The 19199-nt window shown below is 41.2% G+C and overlaps 2 protein-coding genes across 2 annotated transcripts in view; one reads left to right on the top strand and one right to left on the bottom strand.

Annotated features, from left to right (window-relative positions):
• Positions 1-358: 358 nt before the first annotated feature.
• LOC103473952 (NLR family CARD domain-containing protein 3-like) lies at positions 359-15334 on the bottom strand. The gene is made up of 7 exons (XM_081613624.1): positions 15007-15334; positions 14220-14351; positions 13929-14066; positions 4662-11301; positions 2540-4208; positions 1469-1515; positions 359-1321 (listed from the first exon to the last, which is right to left on the bottom strand). The coding sequence occupies exons 4-5, from the start codon at positions 6389-6391 to the stop codon at positions 4031-4033; spliced, it is 1908 nt and encodes a 635-aa protein (XP_081469750.1). The 5' UTR covers positions 6392-11301; positions 13929-14066; positions 14220-14351; positions 15007-15334; the 3' UTR covers positions 359-1321; positions 1469-1515; positions 2540-4030.
• A 2497-nt stretch (positions 15335-17831) lies between these two features.
• Positions 17832-19199, top strand: part of LOC103473993 (uncharacterized) — a 78436-nt gene continuing 77068 nt past the window's right edge. Inside the window, exon 1 of the mRNA XM_017307678.2 lies at positions 17832-18412. Coding sequence (XP_017163167.1) covers positions 18298-18412 — 115 coding nt within the window. The 5' untranslated portion in view covers positions 17832-18297. The remainder of the gene's footprint in view (positions 18413-19199) is intronic.

The raw sequence follows: 19199 nt of genomic DNA, 5'->3' as shown, positions 1-19199 counted from the left end.
TCCGACCTCCACCATCCCTAATCAGCAATGGGGATGTTCACCCGAGTTCACAGAAATCACCGCTCAAATCTTCTGCCGGGGCCCGAGAGCCAAAGAACTGTTATTAATTTCTAAAGAATTGTTTTTCATTCTTGTCATTAAACTCTTTAATCGTCTTTTCTACGTCTGAGTTTTTCCAGATTGAAATAATGTCATATTTTATATTAGAACCAGAAAGTCATCACTCTGACCTTCATGGGATGGGAATATTTTACTTTAACTAGGACATTCTGAAAGGCAGAGTTGATGAAAAATATTTTTAATGCAAATATTTAAATTTGGACAGGAAAAGAACAGAATGAGCAGCAAATGAACCAAATGCAGAAGAAGAAAAATGTTTTTATTTCTCTAAAACACATGAAGAAAAACTGCAGCAAATAAACAAAAGGAAGATTTAATATTCAAATCTGACGAGTTTAGAAAAATAGGAGCCGACAGAAACAGAAAATTTTCAGGGATTGAGAAAAACTGATCAACATTTCAATGAAATATGATGAATGAGAGGAAAAAATAAGAGAAACAACATCTTGATATTCAGTGTGAAGCTTTGACTGGAAACAAACAGGAAAACACGAGGATCCTGGAATAATCCTGGAATGATCCAGCTTCCATCTTTAAAGGACTGGAAGAAGAAAAAGTTTCCAAGGACTCAATCAGAAAAGTTTTACCAAGAAATAGATTGTAGAGATGAACTATCTGTTCAACAGTGAGAGAGTTTCTCTGACGGGAGGAAAATCTTTAGACTCTTTACTCTCAAATCAGGAAAGAATCACTGAAGAACTAAAAGACAAGAACCTAAATCCAGGAATCAGAGGTTCAGTGAATGTGGTGTTGAAGGTGTGGAGGTGGATCAGTGAGTCAGAGGAGACTCTGTAGAAGGACAGAATGCCAGCAGGACAGTCCACATACACTGATACTCTGTGAGAGACGGAGGAGGAGGAGAGAGGAGTTTTTATGTTATTGTGACAGACAGAGTAACCAGAAACTTCAGAGCAAATCAGACTCCAGGAATGTTCATTCCCTCCAAACAAACAGTCTCTACTGTATCCTTTCCTCCTGATTCTTCTGTAACTCACTGATAAATCAACTCCTCCTCTCCATTCAACCTCCCAGTAACAGCGACCAGTCAGACCAGTTCTACACAGCAGCTGAGGACGATCAAATCTGTCTGGATGATCAGGATATGACTGAAGCTCCTCCACATATGTCACCTTCCTGTTGTCTTCAGACAGTTTGATCTCTCTGTTCACTGTGTTTGTGTCGATGGTGAGTTGACAGGAATCTAATGGAGAGAACAAATATAATCCAGCTGCAGTTATTGATCATTTATTGATCTTTGATGATGATCCTGAATGAGTGATGTGACAGTTTGAAGATGGTTGAATGTGAGCTGCTTTGTTGTCATGAATCAGATGAAAAACACACTTACACTTCCTCAGACCTGGTGTCAAGAATCGGCCTCCAGCAGGCTCCACCCTGAAAGGAGGAGGGGGGTCAGACCATCAGTCTCTTTCAGCAGCAAACATGGACATTACATGTCTCTCAGACACACATTGTCCTCCACTGAGACAGGAACAGTCCAACATCTGGACTGCAAACTGCAGTGGATGTAGGAAAGACAGTTGGTGCTACTGCAGCACAACTCATTTCTCCAAACACAGGAAAAGCTCAAACAGAGAGGAGAAAGGAAATCCCTCAGTAACAACCTGAAGAAACTCACTGAAGCCTAAAAGGACATCAGGAAACTAAGGAAACATTTCTGGAAGCTCAACCTGATTTAATAATCAGCATTAAAATCCAATCAATCTAAACTCCGATCAACACCTGGATACCTGCTCCATCCACACTCCCACACACAGATGAAGGAATGAAACACTAAACAGCCCTGCTGCTGAAAACCTGCTGTGGCCTCACTGTAATATCCAGAAATACAAACATTAAAAAGGAGAAGCTGCATCACATTCAACAAGAACCAAACATTTGATCTCTGAGCTCAGACTCACAAACCAGGGAGAGGCTTCCATCATCACACACCTCTGACAAACACCTCCAACCTTTCAGCACTTCCTCTACCAACCAGCAGCACCAGGTGGCGCTGCAGCATCTGACCAACATGGAGTTACTTTTCTTCTCATCTTTGCTCCTTGGGGCTGATTGGTCTGGAGCTCCATCAAATATTGTTTTAAAGTCCTTTCTGTCATCAGTAGATCATCATGGAAATCTAACTGAACTTCACTTTTATTAATTTAGTCAGAGTCCCTATTAAACTCTATTAAATCCATCCCACTCTTTAATTTTCCTTGTGAGCCGTTCTTAGTCAGGAGAATATTCCAGAAAACTGGGTAATGATCTCTGCCTCCAGATGAGGCGTCTAAATATTTAATTATCAAACTAAATATTTATCTTCAAACTAAACGTTTCCCATCAGACTGACTAAAGACGTTTCTCCTCTTCCTCCTCTATCAGACCCTCTCTGCTCCTGCAGCAGGTTCCTCCATACCTGAGAGCTTCCAGTCTCCAGTCTGGATCCTTCAGTCCAGCCGACAGCAGCTTCACTCCTGAGTCTCCTGGATGATTGTAGCTCAGGTCCAACTCTTTCAGATGGGAGGGGTTAAAGGTCAGAGCTGAGGCCAGAGAAGCACAGGCTTCCTCTGAGACCAAACAGCCTGATAAGCTGCAGACACACAATTCATCACATGATGAGAAGATGAGAACATTGAGGTAGAGCCCAAGGTCTGAACTGGTCATTTATAGGAGAGGAAAAAAGTCAATAAATTAACCTGTCAATAAGATAAAATAGTAATAACACTCTCATGTAGTTCTGTGTGTAATAAAAATCATCATTTGTCACATGTAGAATGGATCAGAATAGAAACATCCTTCATTGATCCACAGCGGGGAGTTCAGGTTTACCAGCAACAAGTTTAAATGGAATCAGATATTCAAGAAAATGTAAAAAATAAATAATTATAGAAGATTGTAGAGTAATGACACATTTACAACAGAGGAATAATAATGCTGTACATTTAATAAAAACAGCATCATCAGTTTCAAAGACATGTGCAGCTGAGTAGGGCAATTTAAAATCACCTATAGATGTGTATATTTGTATGTTGAAACACCAATAGACTATTTAAAAGAAATGTAAAAAGACACCAGGTAACAGCCAGAATGTATATAATTAATGAGTTTGTTTGGAGCTAGGGCTGCACTGAGTTATCTGCTGATTTCCTTAATTTTAGGAGGTCGGTAATCGGCCGACTTTTACATGTGAAGCTGATCGTATCCATGGATGCTATCAACGTCGGCAAAAGTCTAAAAATCAACCACTGTGGTTTTATTTTCTCCCGTGAAAAAGGTTTGACTGACAAACCGGCTGACCAGCTCATGTCTGCACATTTACAGTTAACAATAGTCGCCCCATTGTTGCCAATTCAGTAACTTTCTTGATATATGGAACAACATTTAACACAAAAACATGGTATCGGCCAAAATCAGAATTGGTAAATTGGGTTTTTAAAAGATGGGTAATCTGTGATCGCCCAGAAAACTCCAATCAGTGCAGCCCTATTGGGAGCAGTTCTGGTTATAAAGTCTAACAACTGATGGGAGGAAGGATCTGCAATAATGCTCATTTGTGCGCTGAGGATGTCTGACCACTGCCTTTTTGAACACCTCTGTTCTTGGTTCTGTCAGCATGGAGGGAATGAAAACCAACAACGTTTATGTGTAGAAACTTGTTAGTGACAGGATGCCACTTGTTGCTCATCCTATCACAGTTCCACGCTGGAATCCACTGAGTTCCTGAGAGCAAGACATTCTTTCACAAATGTTTGTAAAAACAGTCTACATGCCTTGGTGCTACTTTCATAAACCTGTGGCCATGGAAGTTACTGGAACACCTGATTCCCATCATTTGGATGGAGGTCAAATACTTTTGTCAATCTCTGCTAGCAGCTAGTGGATAGAAATCACCAGGATTGGTCACATTTTACCTGAGAGTTTCCAGGTTGCAGTTTGGACTCTTCAGTCCAGCAGAGAGAAGCTTCACTCCTGAATCCTGCAGGTTGTTGTTACTCAGGTCCAGTTCTCTGAGACTGGAGGACTGGGAGCTGAGAACTGAGGACAGAGCTTCACAGCTTCTCTCTGAGAGGTTACAGTAACTCAGTCTGAGGAGACAGGGAGGAAAATCTGTTATTAAACAATTCATCAGAATTTATGTTCTTTCAAATCAACAATGTTTTTATTGGACAGAGAAGGAACCATCTTATTTTACACAACCTTTGTATTTGTTGTGAACTGGTTCATTCTATAGTTGGGCCTCCAGCCTTAAATGACAGAACTACAGGTAACAAGGAGGTTGGAAAGAGAATTATAAAATTACACAATTAACTATATTAATCCAGTTTCAATTTTAACATAAAGTGGAGGAGTTTTGCTGCTTGAATATGTAACATTATGTTCAGCTGCTGAAGGAAGTCTGTTTCTTTTTGTGCATCCCCCCAGTGGGACACTTTGAAGAGACAATGCACCAATATATAAACTGAAACATGAATATTTACCTCATAATTAGCAGATTTCTACCTATCAAAAATAACTGCAGTAACAATGTGTGTCCTTACAGAGCTTTGTTGGAGGCTTTAACCACTGGCAGCAGCCTCAGAAGAACCTCCTCTGAAGCAGAGTATTTCTTCAGGTCAAACACATCCAGATCTTTTCCTGATGACACTAAGATGAAACCCAGAGCTGACCACTGAGCAGGAGACAGTTTATCTGTGGAGAGACTTCCTGAACTCAGAGACTGTTGGATCTCCTCCACTAGAGAACGATCATTCAGTTCATTCAGACAGTGGAACAGATTGATGCTTTTCTCTGCAGACACTTTCTTACTGATCTTCTTCTTGATGTACTGAACTGTTTCCTGATTGGTCTGTGAGCTTCTTCCTGTCTGTGTCAACAGACCTTGTAGGAGTTTCTGATTGGTCTGCAGTGAAAGTCCCAGGAGGAAACGGAGGAACAAGTCCAGGTGTCCATTTGGACTCTGTAAGGCCTGGTCAACAGCTCTCTGATGGACAGACTTTAGCTTAGGTTTCTTAGATGATGAAGACTTTTTAGATGTTTGTGTTTCTTTCATCAGGTTGACTCCAGAGTTGATGAAGGTTAGATGAACATGAAGAGCAGCCAGAAACTCCTGAACACTCAGATGGACGAAGCAGAACACCTTGTCCTGGTACAGCCCTCTCTCCTCTCTAAAGATCTGTGTGAACACTCCTGAGTACACTAAGGTTGCTCTGATATCGAAGTCACACTCTGTCAGATCTGATCCATAGAAGATCAGGTTTCCTTTCTGCAGCTGATCAAAAGCCAGTTTTCCCAGAGACTCGATCATCTTCCTGCTCTCTGGACTCCAGTGTGGATCTGTTTCAGCTCCTCCATCGTACTTGACCTTCTTCACTTTGGTCTGAACCACCAGGAAGTGGATGTACATCTCAGTCAGGGTTCTGGGCAGCTCTCCTCCCTTTCTGGTCTCCAACACATCCTCCAGAACTGTAGCAGTGATCCAGCAGAAGACTGGGATGTGGCACATGATGTGGAGGCTTTGTGATGTCTTCATGTGGGAGATGATCCTGCTGGCCTGCTGCTCATCTCTGAATCTCTTCCTGAAGTACTCCTCCTTCTGGGGGTCATTGAACCCTCTGACCTCTGTCACCATGCCAACGCACTGAGGAGGGATGTGACTGGCTGCTGCAGGTCGTGTGGTTATCCAGAGGAGAGCAGAGGGAAGCAGTTTCCCCCTGATGAGGTTTGTCAGTAGAACATCTACTGAGCTGGAATCTGTAGTATCAGTCAGGATCTCCTTGTTGTGGAAGTCCAGTGGAAGTCTACTCTCATCCAGGCCATCAAAAATGAACAGAACCTGGAAGTGTTCAAAGCTGCAGATTCCTTTGGTTTCAGTAAAGAAGTGATGAACAAGTTCCACCAAGCTGAACTTTTTCTCTCTCAGCACATTCAGCTCTCTGAAGGTGAAAGGAAATATGAAGTGGATGTTCTGGTGGGCTTTGTCTTCAGCCCAGTCCAAAGTGAACTTCTGTGTTAAGACTGTTTTCCCAATGCCAGCCACTCCCTTTGTCATCACTGTTCTGATTGGTTGCTCTCTTCCAGGTGGGACTTTAAAGATGTCTTCTTGTCTGATTGTTGTTTCTGGTCTGTGTGGTTTCCTGGATGCTGTTTCAATCTGTCTGACCTCATGTTCATCATTGACCTCTCCAGTCCCTCCCTCTGTGATGTAGAGCTCTGTGTAGATCTGGTTCAAAAGGGTTGGACTTTCTGCTTTAGCAATCCCCTCAAACATAGACTGGAACTTCTTCTTCAGACCAGATTTAAGTTGATGTTGACAAACTGCAGCAAGATGTTCTAAATTAACACAAAGTAAAATCAGGGATGAAACAAAAAATACCTTCTGAAGATTATTTAAATAAATGTGATTCCATTTCTTCAGACATTGTCATGATTTCAGCCCTTCAGCTCCACCTTCAGTGGGCTGATTACTCATTACCCTCACCTGCTCTGTGCTGCTCCCTATTTAAACAGCTGCTCGTCACCAGCTCAGTGCGAGATCGTCTGTTGCCACTGTCACAGCTTTCAAGCCTTGTCCATGTTCCAAGTAGTCTACTGGTTTTCTGATCCTGCCTGTTTTTGACCACTGATTTTGCCTTTTCCCTCTGCTCTGAAGATTGTGCCCTCCTGTTGCTGAACCCTGCCTGGTCCTGACCCTGCCTCCTGGTTGCCGTCTATTGGATTACCTTGCCTGAGAAACCCCCGTGCATGACCCTGGACTGTGTTAACGACTAGCCTCTGGTCTGTGGATTTTGTCCCTGTCATCTAGTTCCTCCCTGAGTCCCTGCAGCCCCCTCTGCCCTTTCACCCTACCCCCTCCAAGCTGGCTCCCCGACCCCGCTGGTCCCCCACTTCCTCACTCACCAGTGTGACCACTCCCTGTGGAACCCACCCCCTTCCCTTTATTTAGTAATAAACTTTTTGATCTGATCTCTGGTCTTGGCTGCGTTTTGGGTTCTGGCTGATTTTGCATACTCTTTTTTAAGATAGGGGATATGGCAGCAATTTTAAATGAAGCAGGAACTGTTCCAGTGGAGAGAGAGGAGTGAATAATGGCAGAGATAAGAGGGAGTATGGATGGGGCACAGGCTTTAACCAGGACTGTGGGAAGGGGGTCAAGCAGACAGGTGGACGACTTGGATTTGTGTATAAGGGTTGTAATTTCTGATGTTGTTGGGAGCTGGAAGGAAGAGAAGGAGTGGGCTGGAGGAGAAAGTTCAAGAGTAGGACAGGGGGATGGTTGTGAGCTGAGATGCTGGTGGATCTTAAGAATTTTACTGTCAAAAAATGACATGAGGGAATTACAAAAATCAGTTGAACACAAATATGACGGTAGAGAGTCCGGAACTTGAATGATGTTCTTATAAAGTGAGAATATTGACTTGGTGGAGCCTTCATTTGAACAGATTAAACCAGTGTAGTAAGAGGATTTGGCTTGAGTGATACAGTCCTTATAATGTAATATGTGATTTTTGTAAATGTCTTTATGAACAACTAGTCCAGTTTTCCGGTGGAGCCTCTCAAGTTGCCGTCCTTTGGCCTTCATGAGCCGAAGTTCAGGAGTAAACCAGGGGGCAGAACGAGCAAAAGAAACAGATCTTGTTTTTAACGGAGCAAGAGAGTTGAGTATTGAGTGAAGACCAGTGTTGTAATGTGAGACCAGGTCATCAAGGGTGGTTGAATTTAGAGTTGAGTATATATTGTCCATGAGTGAATTGACGCCGAAGGAGAGAGAATTTAAATTAATATCCTTAATGTTACGGAAGGAGATAAGACGGGAAAGCTTAGTGATTGAGAGAGGGAGACAAATATTAAATGAGAGGAGGAAATGGTCAGTTATGGCAAGTTCATCTGCTGTACAATCAGAGGGGGAAACACCAGAACAACAGACTAGATCCAGGACATGACCCTTAGAATGAGTGGGAACATTGATGAACTGCTGGAGACCAAAGCTCTGGAGGCAGGATGAAAAGTCTTTAGTCAGAGAACTATTGCCATCGTCCATGTGAATATTGAAATCACCCAGTACTATGATGTTTGGTGAGAGGGTTGACAGGTGAGTGAGAAGAGCAGCAAAGTCATTCAGAAAGTCACTGTTAGTTTTCGGGGGGCGGTAGATGGTTGTGATGATGGTGGGGGTAGGTCCAGAGAGCTGACACACAGTTGATTCAAACGAAGAGAAGGTGGGAGCAGACAACGGCGAGACTTTCCACTTCTCGCGGTGAATTATCGCGAGACTTTCTCCCCGGCCGGTGCCACGGGGTTGACAGATGTAAACAAACCCCGGTGGAGTAGAATCATTGAGCTGAGAAAAGTCATTAGGTTGTTGCCAAGTCTCAGTCAAGCATAGAAAGTCAAACTTACGGTCAGTGAGGAGATCCTGGATGAGATGTCCCTTGCCCGTGAGTGAGCGGATGTTAAGCAGACCGAAGTTTACAGAGGAGTTATCAGACTTTGCAGGAGTGTTAGCTGACCGGGCTAGGCAAGCTAGCACGCTGCGGTCAACAACCCGGTTGGGAGCACGCCGGAGACGACGAGAGGTAGACCAGATGGATTGAATGGGTTTCGACGTGTCCTCTTGGAAGTTCCGACGAGACCCGCGGTGGATGTATTTCCGGCGTGGTAGGAAAGTTGCATCCGAGATGAGTAGTGAAGCAGGGGGAAGTGCAGGTAGATGAAACCGCAGCCGGAGGAGCTCAGCAGCAGAATACTGGATCTGACCTGTAACAGGTTGTTGAAAGAGTGCCAGGAGAGTCCAGAAAAGCACAGCCCAGATATATATCCTGCTAGTTGGCATTGTAGAAGATGAGTCGACAGCCTGGACAGGTGAGCAGCGACAGGTAAGACTCAGGTAGTAGATGAGAGCAGGAGAGTGGAAGCTAGTCCATGTACACACGCAGTGTTGTCAAAAACGGCGATTTAGCTGAACAGACAAAAGTTAGTCAGCCTGATTAGTGCAATTGCATAGTCCATTAGGTCACAAGACCATAAACTAAGTTAATTTAACCGGCGAGCAGCGGCAGCAAGTCGCGCCAGCGTTCACTCTAAAACCGGAAATCAGACCATCAGTTATGGTCTGTACATGAACAACAACTAGTTTTCCATGGTTCTGTTCACAGTCATCTCCATGCTGCACTTTGTAGACCAGAGGACTGTCAGTCTGTCCAACATCCATCTGGTGTTTGGCTCCATGATTTCAGCCTGATGTTTCCTTCATCTATTATTCTGTTCCAGCTGCTAGAGGAAAACATTGTCAATTTTGTGAAGAACGAGCTGAAGAAGATCCAGAAGGTTCTGAGTCCAAATTACCCAGAATGCTCAGAGAGTCAGAGAAAGGATGATGAGGTGTTGGAAGGTGAGAATGAAGAGCAGAGGAGGATCAGCAGAGAGGCAGTGATGAAGATCACACTGAACTTCCTGAGAAGGATGAACCAGGAGGATCTGGCCGACCGTCTGCAGAGCAGTAAGAGGATTTCTACAAAGATTTAACCTGATGGATAAATGACACATTTACTGATGTCTGTAACGAGTGCTGGTGCTGATCACTATAATCTGAATAATTTCCATCCTATCTCCAACTTGCCTTTCATCTCCAAAATTCTTGAGAAGATAGTAGCATCCCAACTTCACACTTATTTATCCAACAATAACCTGTATGAACTGTTTCAGTCTGGTTTTCGTCCCCTCCACAGTACAGAAACAGCTCTCATAAAAATCACCAATGACCTCCTTATGGCAGCTGACTCCGGCATGCTGTCCATTCTCATCCTACTTGATTTGAGTGCAGCGTTTGACACTATCTGCCATACCACCCTACTCAACAGACTTTCCTCTATTGGTATCACTCAGACTCCTCTAAACTGGTTTAAATCATATCTCTCTGGCCGCACTCAGTTCATTCGGATCAAAACCTTCTCTTCCCAGCCTTCCTCTGTCACATCAGGAGTTCCACAGGGATCTGTCTTAGGGCCCCTTCTCTTCATTATTTATCTCCTTCCCCTTGGCAATATTTTTCGCAAGTATGGCATTGATTTCCACTGTTATGCGGATGACACCCAGCTCTATGTTTCCAGTAAGCCCGCCTCCAACCTCCCACCGTCTTCGCTTACTGACTGCTTGACTGAAATAAAATCCTGGTTCTCCTCAAATCTGCTTCAGCTTAACAGTGATAAAACAGAGGTTCTTCTCATTGGTACCAAATCTACTCTGGCCAAAATCAAAAGCTTCAGTCTTGTAATTGATAACTGTCCCGTTTCTCCCTCCCCTCAGGTAAAGAGTCTGGGTGTCATCCTTGACAGCACTCTGTCTTTCCAGTCTCATATTAATAACATTACCCGCTCGGCTTATTTTCACCTACGCAACATCAACCGCCTCCGCCCCTCCCTTACGCCCCATTCCACTGCCATCCTTGTTCACTGTCTTGTGACATCACGCCTGGACTACTGCAACTCCCTTCTGTTTGGTCTCACCCAGAAATCTCTTCATAAGCTCCAACTGGTCCAGAATTCAGCTGCCCGTATCATTACCAAAACCCCATCCATGCACCACATCACTCCTGTCCTGCAAAGACTCCACTGGCTGCCCACCAAGTTCCGCATAGAATACAAAATTCTTCTGTACACTTTCAAGGCCCTTTACAATCTCTCCCCACCATATCTTTCAAATCTTATTCATATTGCCATTCCCTCTCGCTCCCTCAGATCATCCTCCTCAATCCATTTCACTGTCCCCTCTGCCCGTCTCACCACCATGGGGAGGAGAGCTTTCAGTCGCTCTGCTCCCCAACTCTGGAACTCATTACCACCATACCTTAGAAACATAAAGTCATTATCAAATTTTAAAACCGAACTCAAAACACACCTTTTTAGATCTGCCTTTTCCACATGACACAATTGGTTTGCCTGATTTTACATAGTTTTTATATAGATACATTGTTTTGTTTTATTTATTTTTATCTACTTTTACTTGTTACATTTTATTTGTTTCTGTCACAGTTTTTTACTATTGTACGGTGTCCTTGAGTGCCAGAAAGGCGCCTTTGAAATAAAATGTATTATTATTATTATTATAAATATGGAGTCCAGCTGTGTTTGATGCTGCTGGGAAGATGGACCACTGGGAACCTCTGAGCTCTGCTGGTCCACTCTGTGGAGGAACCAGGAACAATCAGGAAGGCAGGAAATGTTCATCCAGCAATTTTTACTAATAAAATGACTAAGAGTGTCACATTAAAAGCAGAAATCAGAGCATCACATAAAAACAATACAAATAAGTTAGAAAGTGGAAGATGAACTACAAGGATGAAGTCCAGTAACACCAGAATCACCAGTAGACATTTTAAAACGTTGGTGCTGAACTTGGACTTCAAACTCTCCACACTGTCAGCAGATGTGATGCTGGTGAAGACAGAGTCCCAGGGCTTGGGGACAGTGGACGTGAAGACTCTGTCCAAACAGGTCTTCAGGACAGTGTGGGACAACCATCAGGTTCTCATGACTGGATCTGAGGTTATGTGAACAAGGAGGAGCTCTGAGATATGTGGGTGTGTCCATGTGGGATCCTCTCCTGGATGTTATAGAGGATTTAAAATGGATCCTGTAGATCCTGGAAGTCAGTGAGCTCACATTATATCTGTCCACACAGAGACAATCAGAAGGTAAAGGTCCATGAAGTGATATCTGGATGTGAGCAGTGAACCAGATGATCCAAGTAGCTGTAAAGATTTAATGTTTCTGCTGATCCCACTAAGAACCAGCAGAACCTCTGATGGTCCACATCAGCTCAGTCTGGTTGAGTTCCAGCAGATCTCACCAACCACATCATGAAGCTTTCCTTCCTGCTGAACTGATCTCACAATGCACACAGGAACCAAGTCCCGATGAACCAGACTGGTTTTCCAGGTATTTCCCAGTGGGTGGTGGAAATGTGTCCCACTGTTAGTCTGACATGGAGCCAGGAAACGTCTGAGATTTTGTGGAAATAAATCTCTTAATGTGGTTTAGATCTGGTGAGGAATGGGGGCCACTTCATTGTTCTTCATCTTTAAGCCTTTTCCTGGCTGCCACATAGTGGAGGACTTTGATGCAGGCCATGGAGCATTGTCCTACAATTTATCATCTTCTTGAAAGATGCAGGTTTTTACTTTTTCTTGTAAAAATTGGCAGTAGGTTTGGGAGTTGATTTTGAGTCCATCTTCAGTCCGAAAAGATGCAACTAGCTAATTGTTAATCTGACCTGAAACAGTTGCAGCAGATGTTGAAACCAGCCTCAGTTTGCCAGCCAGGTGGCAGGACTTGTCTGATATTATGTAAGAGCAAAACAAATTATCACTATTTGCATGTTTTACTTAATACTTCTTAACGTGTTGAATATTTTTCTAGAATTACATGATTCTTTAAAAAATTATTTGTGCACAAAAGACTGGAAGCCGCTCTACTTAACATAAATGAAAAGGTTTTGTAGAATATCTTTGTCATGTTGAGCTTCAATGGATTCAGCTTTGATATCAAAGTGTAGTTACATGTTTGAGGAAAACTAAAAACAAAACTTGTGTTTCTGCCCATCATAGAGCAATGAGCAGCTAGTGGTTGGTTGGATGGTCAGCGCTAAAAGCCAAGTCATCTGTGATGCGTCCAGCCACCTGCAGCTGTTTGCTACTTTCTACACATTCAACCTAAAACATCAAGATGAAGCAGCAAAGACTTTGGTGTGTTTCAACAGTAAAACTACTCCATGAATTTATTTTGAAAACACTTTACAATGAGTAAAATTCAATAGCAAAGATTTTAGGAGCTGCAAAGGAAGTTATAGTTAACAGTTGACCAATATGGTGACGTGTTATCTTAGTATATTTAAAAACATAATAATCCACATTAGGTAAATAACTTTTTTATATTACATTTACCTTCTCCCTTCAAATTGTTTGAAGGGAGAAGTGTTTATTATTTTGTATTGTGTTGTTTAGCCTCTTCATTGAGGTGAACCCAGAAAGGCACAAAGACCATCCATGGAAAGGTGGCGTCCAGAAAAGTGGCCAAAATAATCCAGAAGAAACTGCAGACAGTGATGCTCATGTTTCTACCTGATCAAAAACCTGATGCACCTTTAGTGTCATTTCAGGTTCATAGCTGTCCTTTGTTTCTTTGAAATAATTCTGTTTCCAAATCATTTAATTTCTATTTTACATTTTCTGATGCTTTTCCAGGCTCCATGGTTTCCTCTGCTGCATCTTAAAAAGTAACAACCACTTTGACTGTTAAATAATAAATGCAGAATCACATGTTGTGTTGTCCTAAAGAGGGTTTTATAATGAAACGATTACTGGTTTTTATGAAGTAGGACTGAGAACCAAAACTGCTGAAAGTAACTCAAATCATTAGTTATGCCAGCAGCCGCTGTGGTAATATTCCAGAAGAGGTTTTAGTGCAGCTTGAGGTCTGGCTTTACTCTATGCAACTGCAGGTATTAAGAATGGAAACCAGATCTGACTGAATCTTTGTGTGAATTTTTCTGTCAGCTTTGCAAAGAAATCTTTGATTTTATTAAAGTTTGGTTGATTTTAACTTGCTGATCTCTCACATCACAAACCTGGAGGAAGATGTGTCGACGTCTTTAACAAGACATGTTACCATATGCATTGATGTAATGAAAATAAAATAACCTGATATTCAGTCTAATGTTCCCATGGCAACAGAACCCAACAGAACTTGGTATCGTCACATGGCCACAATGACAGATAAACAGATCAGTTACAGCAGTTAGAAACAGCTCACCTCTCTGATGGTGGAGATCCAGGAGATTTAAAGTCAATCCAATACTCCTTTGACCTGTTGCTCTGAAAGGACACCTTGATGGGTTCTGGATCTGGATCTGGTTCTGGTTCTGGTTCTGGTTCGCGTCTCTTTCGGATCCTGACAGAAACATGATGATTAAAACTGAATCTGTTCAGTCTGGATGAAGCAGCAAAGAGGAGCAGCAGCAGCTTCATCACCACGTCTGTTTTGGCCTGATATAGTGAACGCTGTGTGAAAAGGGCTGTGGACAGTTAGAGATGGTGACCTCACCTCTGACCTTTGCTCTGGCTCTCATCTTCCCCACACAGAGTGGTTTTAGAGGGAGGGACTCCCTTCTCTCTGTCCTCACACTGATCCATGCTGCTGAATTCACATCAACTCACACACACTTTCTAGCTTCACCTGCAGAGGAAACACACATCATTCATCTGCACATCAACTCTGATCATCCTTTACATCATTAGAGCTGGAAAAAGATCAGCTGCTCCTCCTCTGATTGGCTCTTCTTCTCTGCTTCATATCAGTGTCAGGTGAATGCAGTCAGACAGCAGAGAGGCAGAGGAAGCTGCCATCAGCTGCTGCACTTCTACTATCAGTCCACTAGATGGAGACATGGAGCAACATTTACATTCACTGATTCAACCTGAACAACAGGAAGGAGTTTAGTTCATTATTAATCTGTACAAGTGGATTATCTGCTTTAACTATTGACTATTTAATAATCTGACTGAATCAAAGACATTTTAAGAATAAAGTCATTTCATTTTGAAACGAAGCAGCAGGAAATTGTTGTGTTTGAAGTTAATGGTTAAGATCAGAGTTTGATTCCTGGAAATAAAATCATGAATCAGTTTGTTTAGAGAAAATAAAGAAACATCATCTGTTCATGTTTTCCTTCTTCCAATTGATCAATAATGTAATAATCCTGTATATTAGCTTTCAAACAGCAGGGAGATGAAACTTTGAGCTGAATTTAGAAGTGAACATTTTCTCCAGAGCAAAATCAAGTCGAATAGTTTCTGTTCACAAAGTTCAATAGGAAACAAATCAAACTTACAGTTTGTTCAAACGATCCAAAGAGTTGAAGAAAAACATCTGAACAACAGACTGAGACCCAACAGAACCACAGCAGTGGAGCCACATCTGAACAGAACAAACTGAAAGAATTATGAGGAGAAATGAGCTCAAACTGGTCTGACTGGTCAGACTGACTGGGAGTCAGAGGAAAGTTTATCTGTTGACGTCTGAAGTCATAAATCCGTCTCATGACTCTCAGTCCAATTACAAACAATCTACTGCTGTTATTCTGCCGATCCAGGTTCTGTTCAGATCTAATGGAACCAGAACCTGTTTTAACTGTGAACCAACTGAACTCCTAAGTGGTGGGGATTTGTCTCCCTCTGCTGGTGGAACTACAACAACAGAACCAGGAAGTAGAAGGTTTGACACTGTGGAATGGATGGTCAGCACTCTAAAAATTGAGGGGCTCAGAAAATCAATTGACTTCACTTTTGAGGAAATTAAAGATGTGAAGAAAAGGATTGATACAATTAAAAATAAGATTAAAAAAAAGACAGTGCTACCTTCCTTGAATTAGGAAAAAGATGAATTGAGTCGGAGCGGTACTGGCGGTGGAATCTGAAACTTTACGTACCAGAGGCTGTCTCAAAAGAAGACATTAAGAAGGAAACCAAGACAAACTGGTTCTGATTTTAAAAAAGTATAGGAAAGTTCAATGAAATAAAATAATTAACGAAATGATGAGGCTCTCCAAAAAAAAAGTCCCTCAGATCTGTCAGATGTTGATAAAATGAATTTAGCCACTTTACAAAATCAGCTAGACGAGATTTCCAGAAACAGGGCAGAAGGAGCCTTTATAAGATCCAGGTTAAAATGGCTGGAAGAGACGAATGTCCATTAGAAAAGCACCGAACTGAATCCAACACACTTCAACAGTTAAACATAGTTTACTCTGACTGTTGAAAGCTACAACCTGGCATATTGTATAGTACATTGTGTTCAGTTTATTTGATTTTCTTTGTATTTGTAAACAAAGATGTTCAGTAATTTAAAAAAAAAGAAACCAAAGGCAGGTTGATAAAATCTTTGTGAGGATTTACTTAGTTTAGACCATGATGACTGTAGTGATTATTGTAAAATAATTAACATCAATATTTTTGTTTATTTAGCATTTCATACAGAAAAAATATGGAAATGCCTACAAACTAAGTATTGGTATAAAACATTTACTACTTAATATTCAGCTTCAAAATAAATATTTATTTTGAAAACAATTTTTTTTTTCTAAATTAATATTTGATTTTAAATCGAACTCTACCGAACTCTATGCCACATGGGCGACTGTGGCTCTGTGGGTAGAGAAGTTGTCTTGCGATCAGAAGGTTGCAGGTTCAATTCCAGCTTCCTGCTGCCACATGTGGACGTGCCCCTGGGCATCTAATCCCAAATTACCTACCGATCTTTGTATCAGTGCGTGAATGTGACTCTACTGTAAAGAGCTATGAGTGGTCAAAATGACTGGAAAAGCGCTATATAAATTCAGTCCATTCAAAATTCAGTATTTATTGTCCTAAATAAATACTTAATTAAACTATATTTAATGTTCTATTTTCATGTCTAGTTTTTCAGTCAGACGCTCCATCATGTTGTCATGTTTCAGTTTCTCCTCCATTCAGCAACAGGTGGTGAACAGGTTTAATCCAGTTTAATGTAATGTGAACAGGTTTAATCCAGTTTAATGTAATGTGAGCAGGTTTAATCCAGTTTAATGTAATGTGAGCAGGTTTAATCCAGTTTAATGTAATGTGAACAGGTTTAATCCAGTTTAATGTAATGTGAGCAGGTTTAATCCAGTTTAATGTAATGTGAGCAGGTTTAATCCAGTTTAGTGTAATGTGAACAGGTTTAATCCAGTTTAATGTAATGTGAGCAGGTTTAATCCAGTTTAATGTAATGTGAGCAGGTTTAATCCAGTTTAATGTAATGTGAGCAGGTTTAATCCAGTTTAGTGTAATGTGAACAGGTTTAATCCAGTTTAGTGTAATGTGAATAGGTTTAATCCAGTTTAGTGTAATGTGAACAGGTTTAATCCAGTTTAGTGTAATGTGAATAGGTTTAATCCAGTTTAGTGTAATGTGAATAGGTTTAATCCAGTTTAGTGTAATGTGAATAGGTTTAATCCAGTTTAGTGTAATGTGAACAGGTTTAATCCAGTTTAGTGTAATGTGAATAGGTTTAATCCAGTTTAGTGTAATGTGAATAGGTTTAATCCAGTTTAGTGTAATGTGAATAGGTTTAATCCAGTTTAGTGTAATGTGAATAGGTTTAATCCAGTTTAGTGTAATGTGAACAGGTTTAATCCAGTTTAGTGTAATGTGAACAGGTTTAATCCAGTTTAGTGTAATGTGAATAGGTTTAATCCAGTTTAGTGTAATGTGAACAGGTTCAATCCAGTTTAGTGTGATGTGAACAGGTTTAATCCAGTTTAGTGTAATGTGAATAGGTTTAATCCAGTTTAGTGTAATGTGAATAGGTTTAATCCAGTTTAGTGTAATGTGAACAGGTTTAATCCAGTTTAGTGTAAGTTTCTTGCTACTAGCAGCAGAATGTGCATCAATATGTAACATTGATCTTTAGTGAGTAAATCCTTGATATTTCTGTCCAGCAGAAACACAAGAGGCTCCATGGGGACATCTGTCCTTAGAGTGTCCTCAGTCTCCTGCTTCATTTCCTCCAGGTCTTTATTTGTGCTCAGTCAAAAACTCAGTAAATCTCAATGAAAGCTGACGATGTTGCCGTTAACAAAATGCTTTAATATCGCTAGTTAGTAACTAATATCCAACGTTTGGAGCCTTTTCTCTCTCATTTATTGACTCACAGGATCAAAAATGAGCAACAAGAAATTTAGTCGCTAATTACATAAGAACATTACGTTCTAAAGTTAAATAATGTCATATTTTATATTAGAATGGGATTTTCCAGAAAGCCATCACTCTCATCTTTTCAGGAAGTCTTAATTTTTCGTGCCTTGCTATTAAAAATAGAGGATTTTTTTCCCAGTCTGAAAATATTTGTAAACCTGTGATAAAGTAGTTGAGGAGTCAGAAATGAGAAGCAGACGGACTCTATGGGTGGCGGGGCGTTCTGGACTCTGATTGGACAGCGCCCTGGGGAGTGGGCGGGGCTTATCTGTCTGGTTTAACGCCTGGATGATGTGAAGAAGCTGCAGCAGGAGGAGAAGAAGAAGAAGAAGTTCTTGTTCTGCAGTTCGGTCGGGATGAGATGATGACCTCAGTGTAGCTGGAGGACCGGTTCCGGTTTGGTGGAAATGTCTCTCTGGGCGGTGAAATGGACACTTTGTCTCCTCGGCTTGGTGACCAGGAGCGCCGCTTCACCTGACCTGGACTTTGGAGGCGGGTCCGGATCCGGGATGCTGCCGACAGGTAAGAGGACTCACCTGTGGAGGAAACTCACAGGAAATAACGCTTTTTCTGTGTTTGTTTTTATTTTTGTCATAATTTCTACCTCTGAATGTTCAGCTTTTTAAACGCAAGGCTAAAATAAAACCTTTGAAAAAGTTAAAAAAATATGCCGAAAATATTCATATATGAGAGTTACACTTATAATTTAAACGTTTAATGTTATTATTTCAGAGTTTTGTGTTAAACATAAATTTATTAAACCGTTTTTATTCAGCCATCAGTGGGCGGGGCTAACTTTATTAACCAATTAGATGTAAAGTTTTATTGCTCCATATTTAATACATTAAAACAACCTTTGAATATCTGCATACTATAAATATAGTTTACATGTATCTACTTATTATATTGTGACTTTTTGGTTTTAAAATACATTCTCCAGGGTCTGTGGTTAATTAGTGTTAATCAGCTGCACCTTGTTGCATATTTCCATGTTTTTTCTCCCAGTTTGGTTCAGATCCGGATGAAAAAATGGTTCTTCAGCGTCAGACTGAACCCAAAGCGCGTAGTAAACTCCTTGTTTTGCTGCTGAAGAGAAGAAAAGTCAGACCGCAGAGAAGCGATAAAGTTTCACTGCACAGCAATAAGGTTTTAATGGTGTTTAACAAATTACTCTCTGCAGCGCACATTTGATTTGATTTAAAACTTCATTTTACTCAACGTTGTTCTGTCAATGTAAGAAACTTAATAAATGATTAATGCACAACTCGACTAGACAGATTAACATTGTGGTCAAATATTTAATCTCCTT

This window comes from Poecilia reticulata, chromosome 12, assembly GCF_904066995.2.
Source record: "Poecilia reticulata chromosome 12, P_reticulata-male-v2, whole genome shotgun sequence".
Taxonomy (NCBI): domain Eukaryota; kingdom Metazoa; phylum Chordata; class Actinopteri; order Cyprinodontiformes; family Poeciliidae; genus Poecilia; species Poecilia reticulata.
Note: the sequence above shows the minus strand (reverse complement) of the source record. Positions and strands in the feature narration are given on the sequence as shown.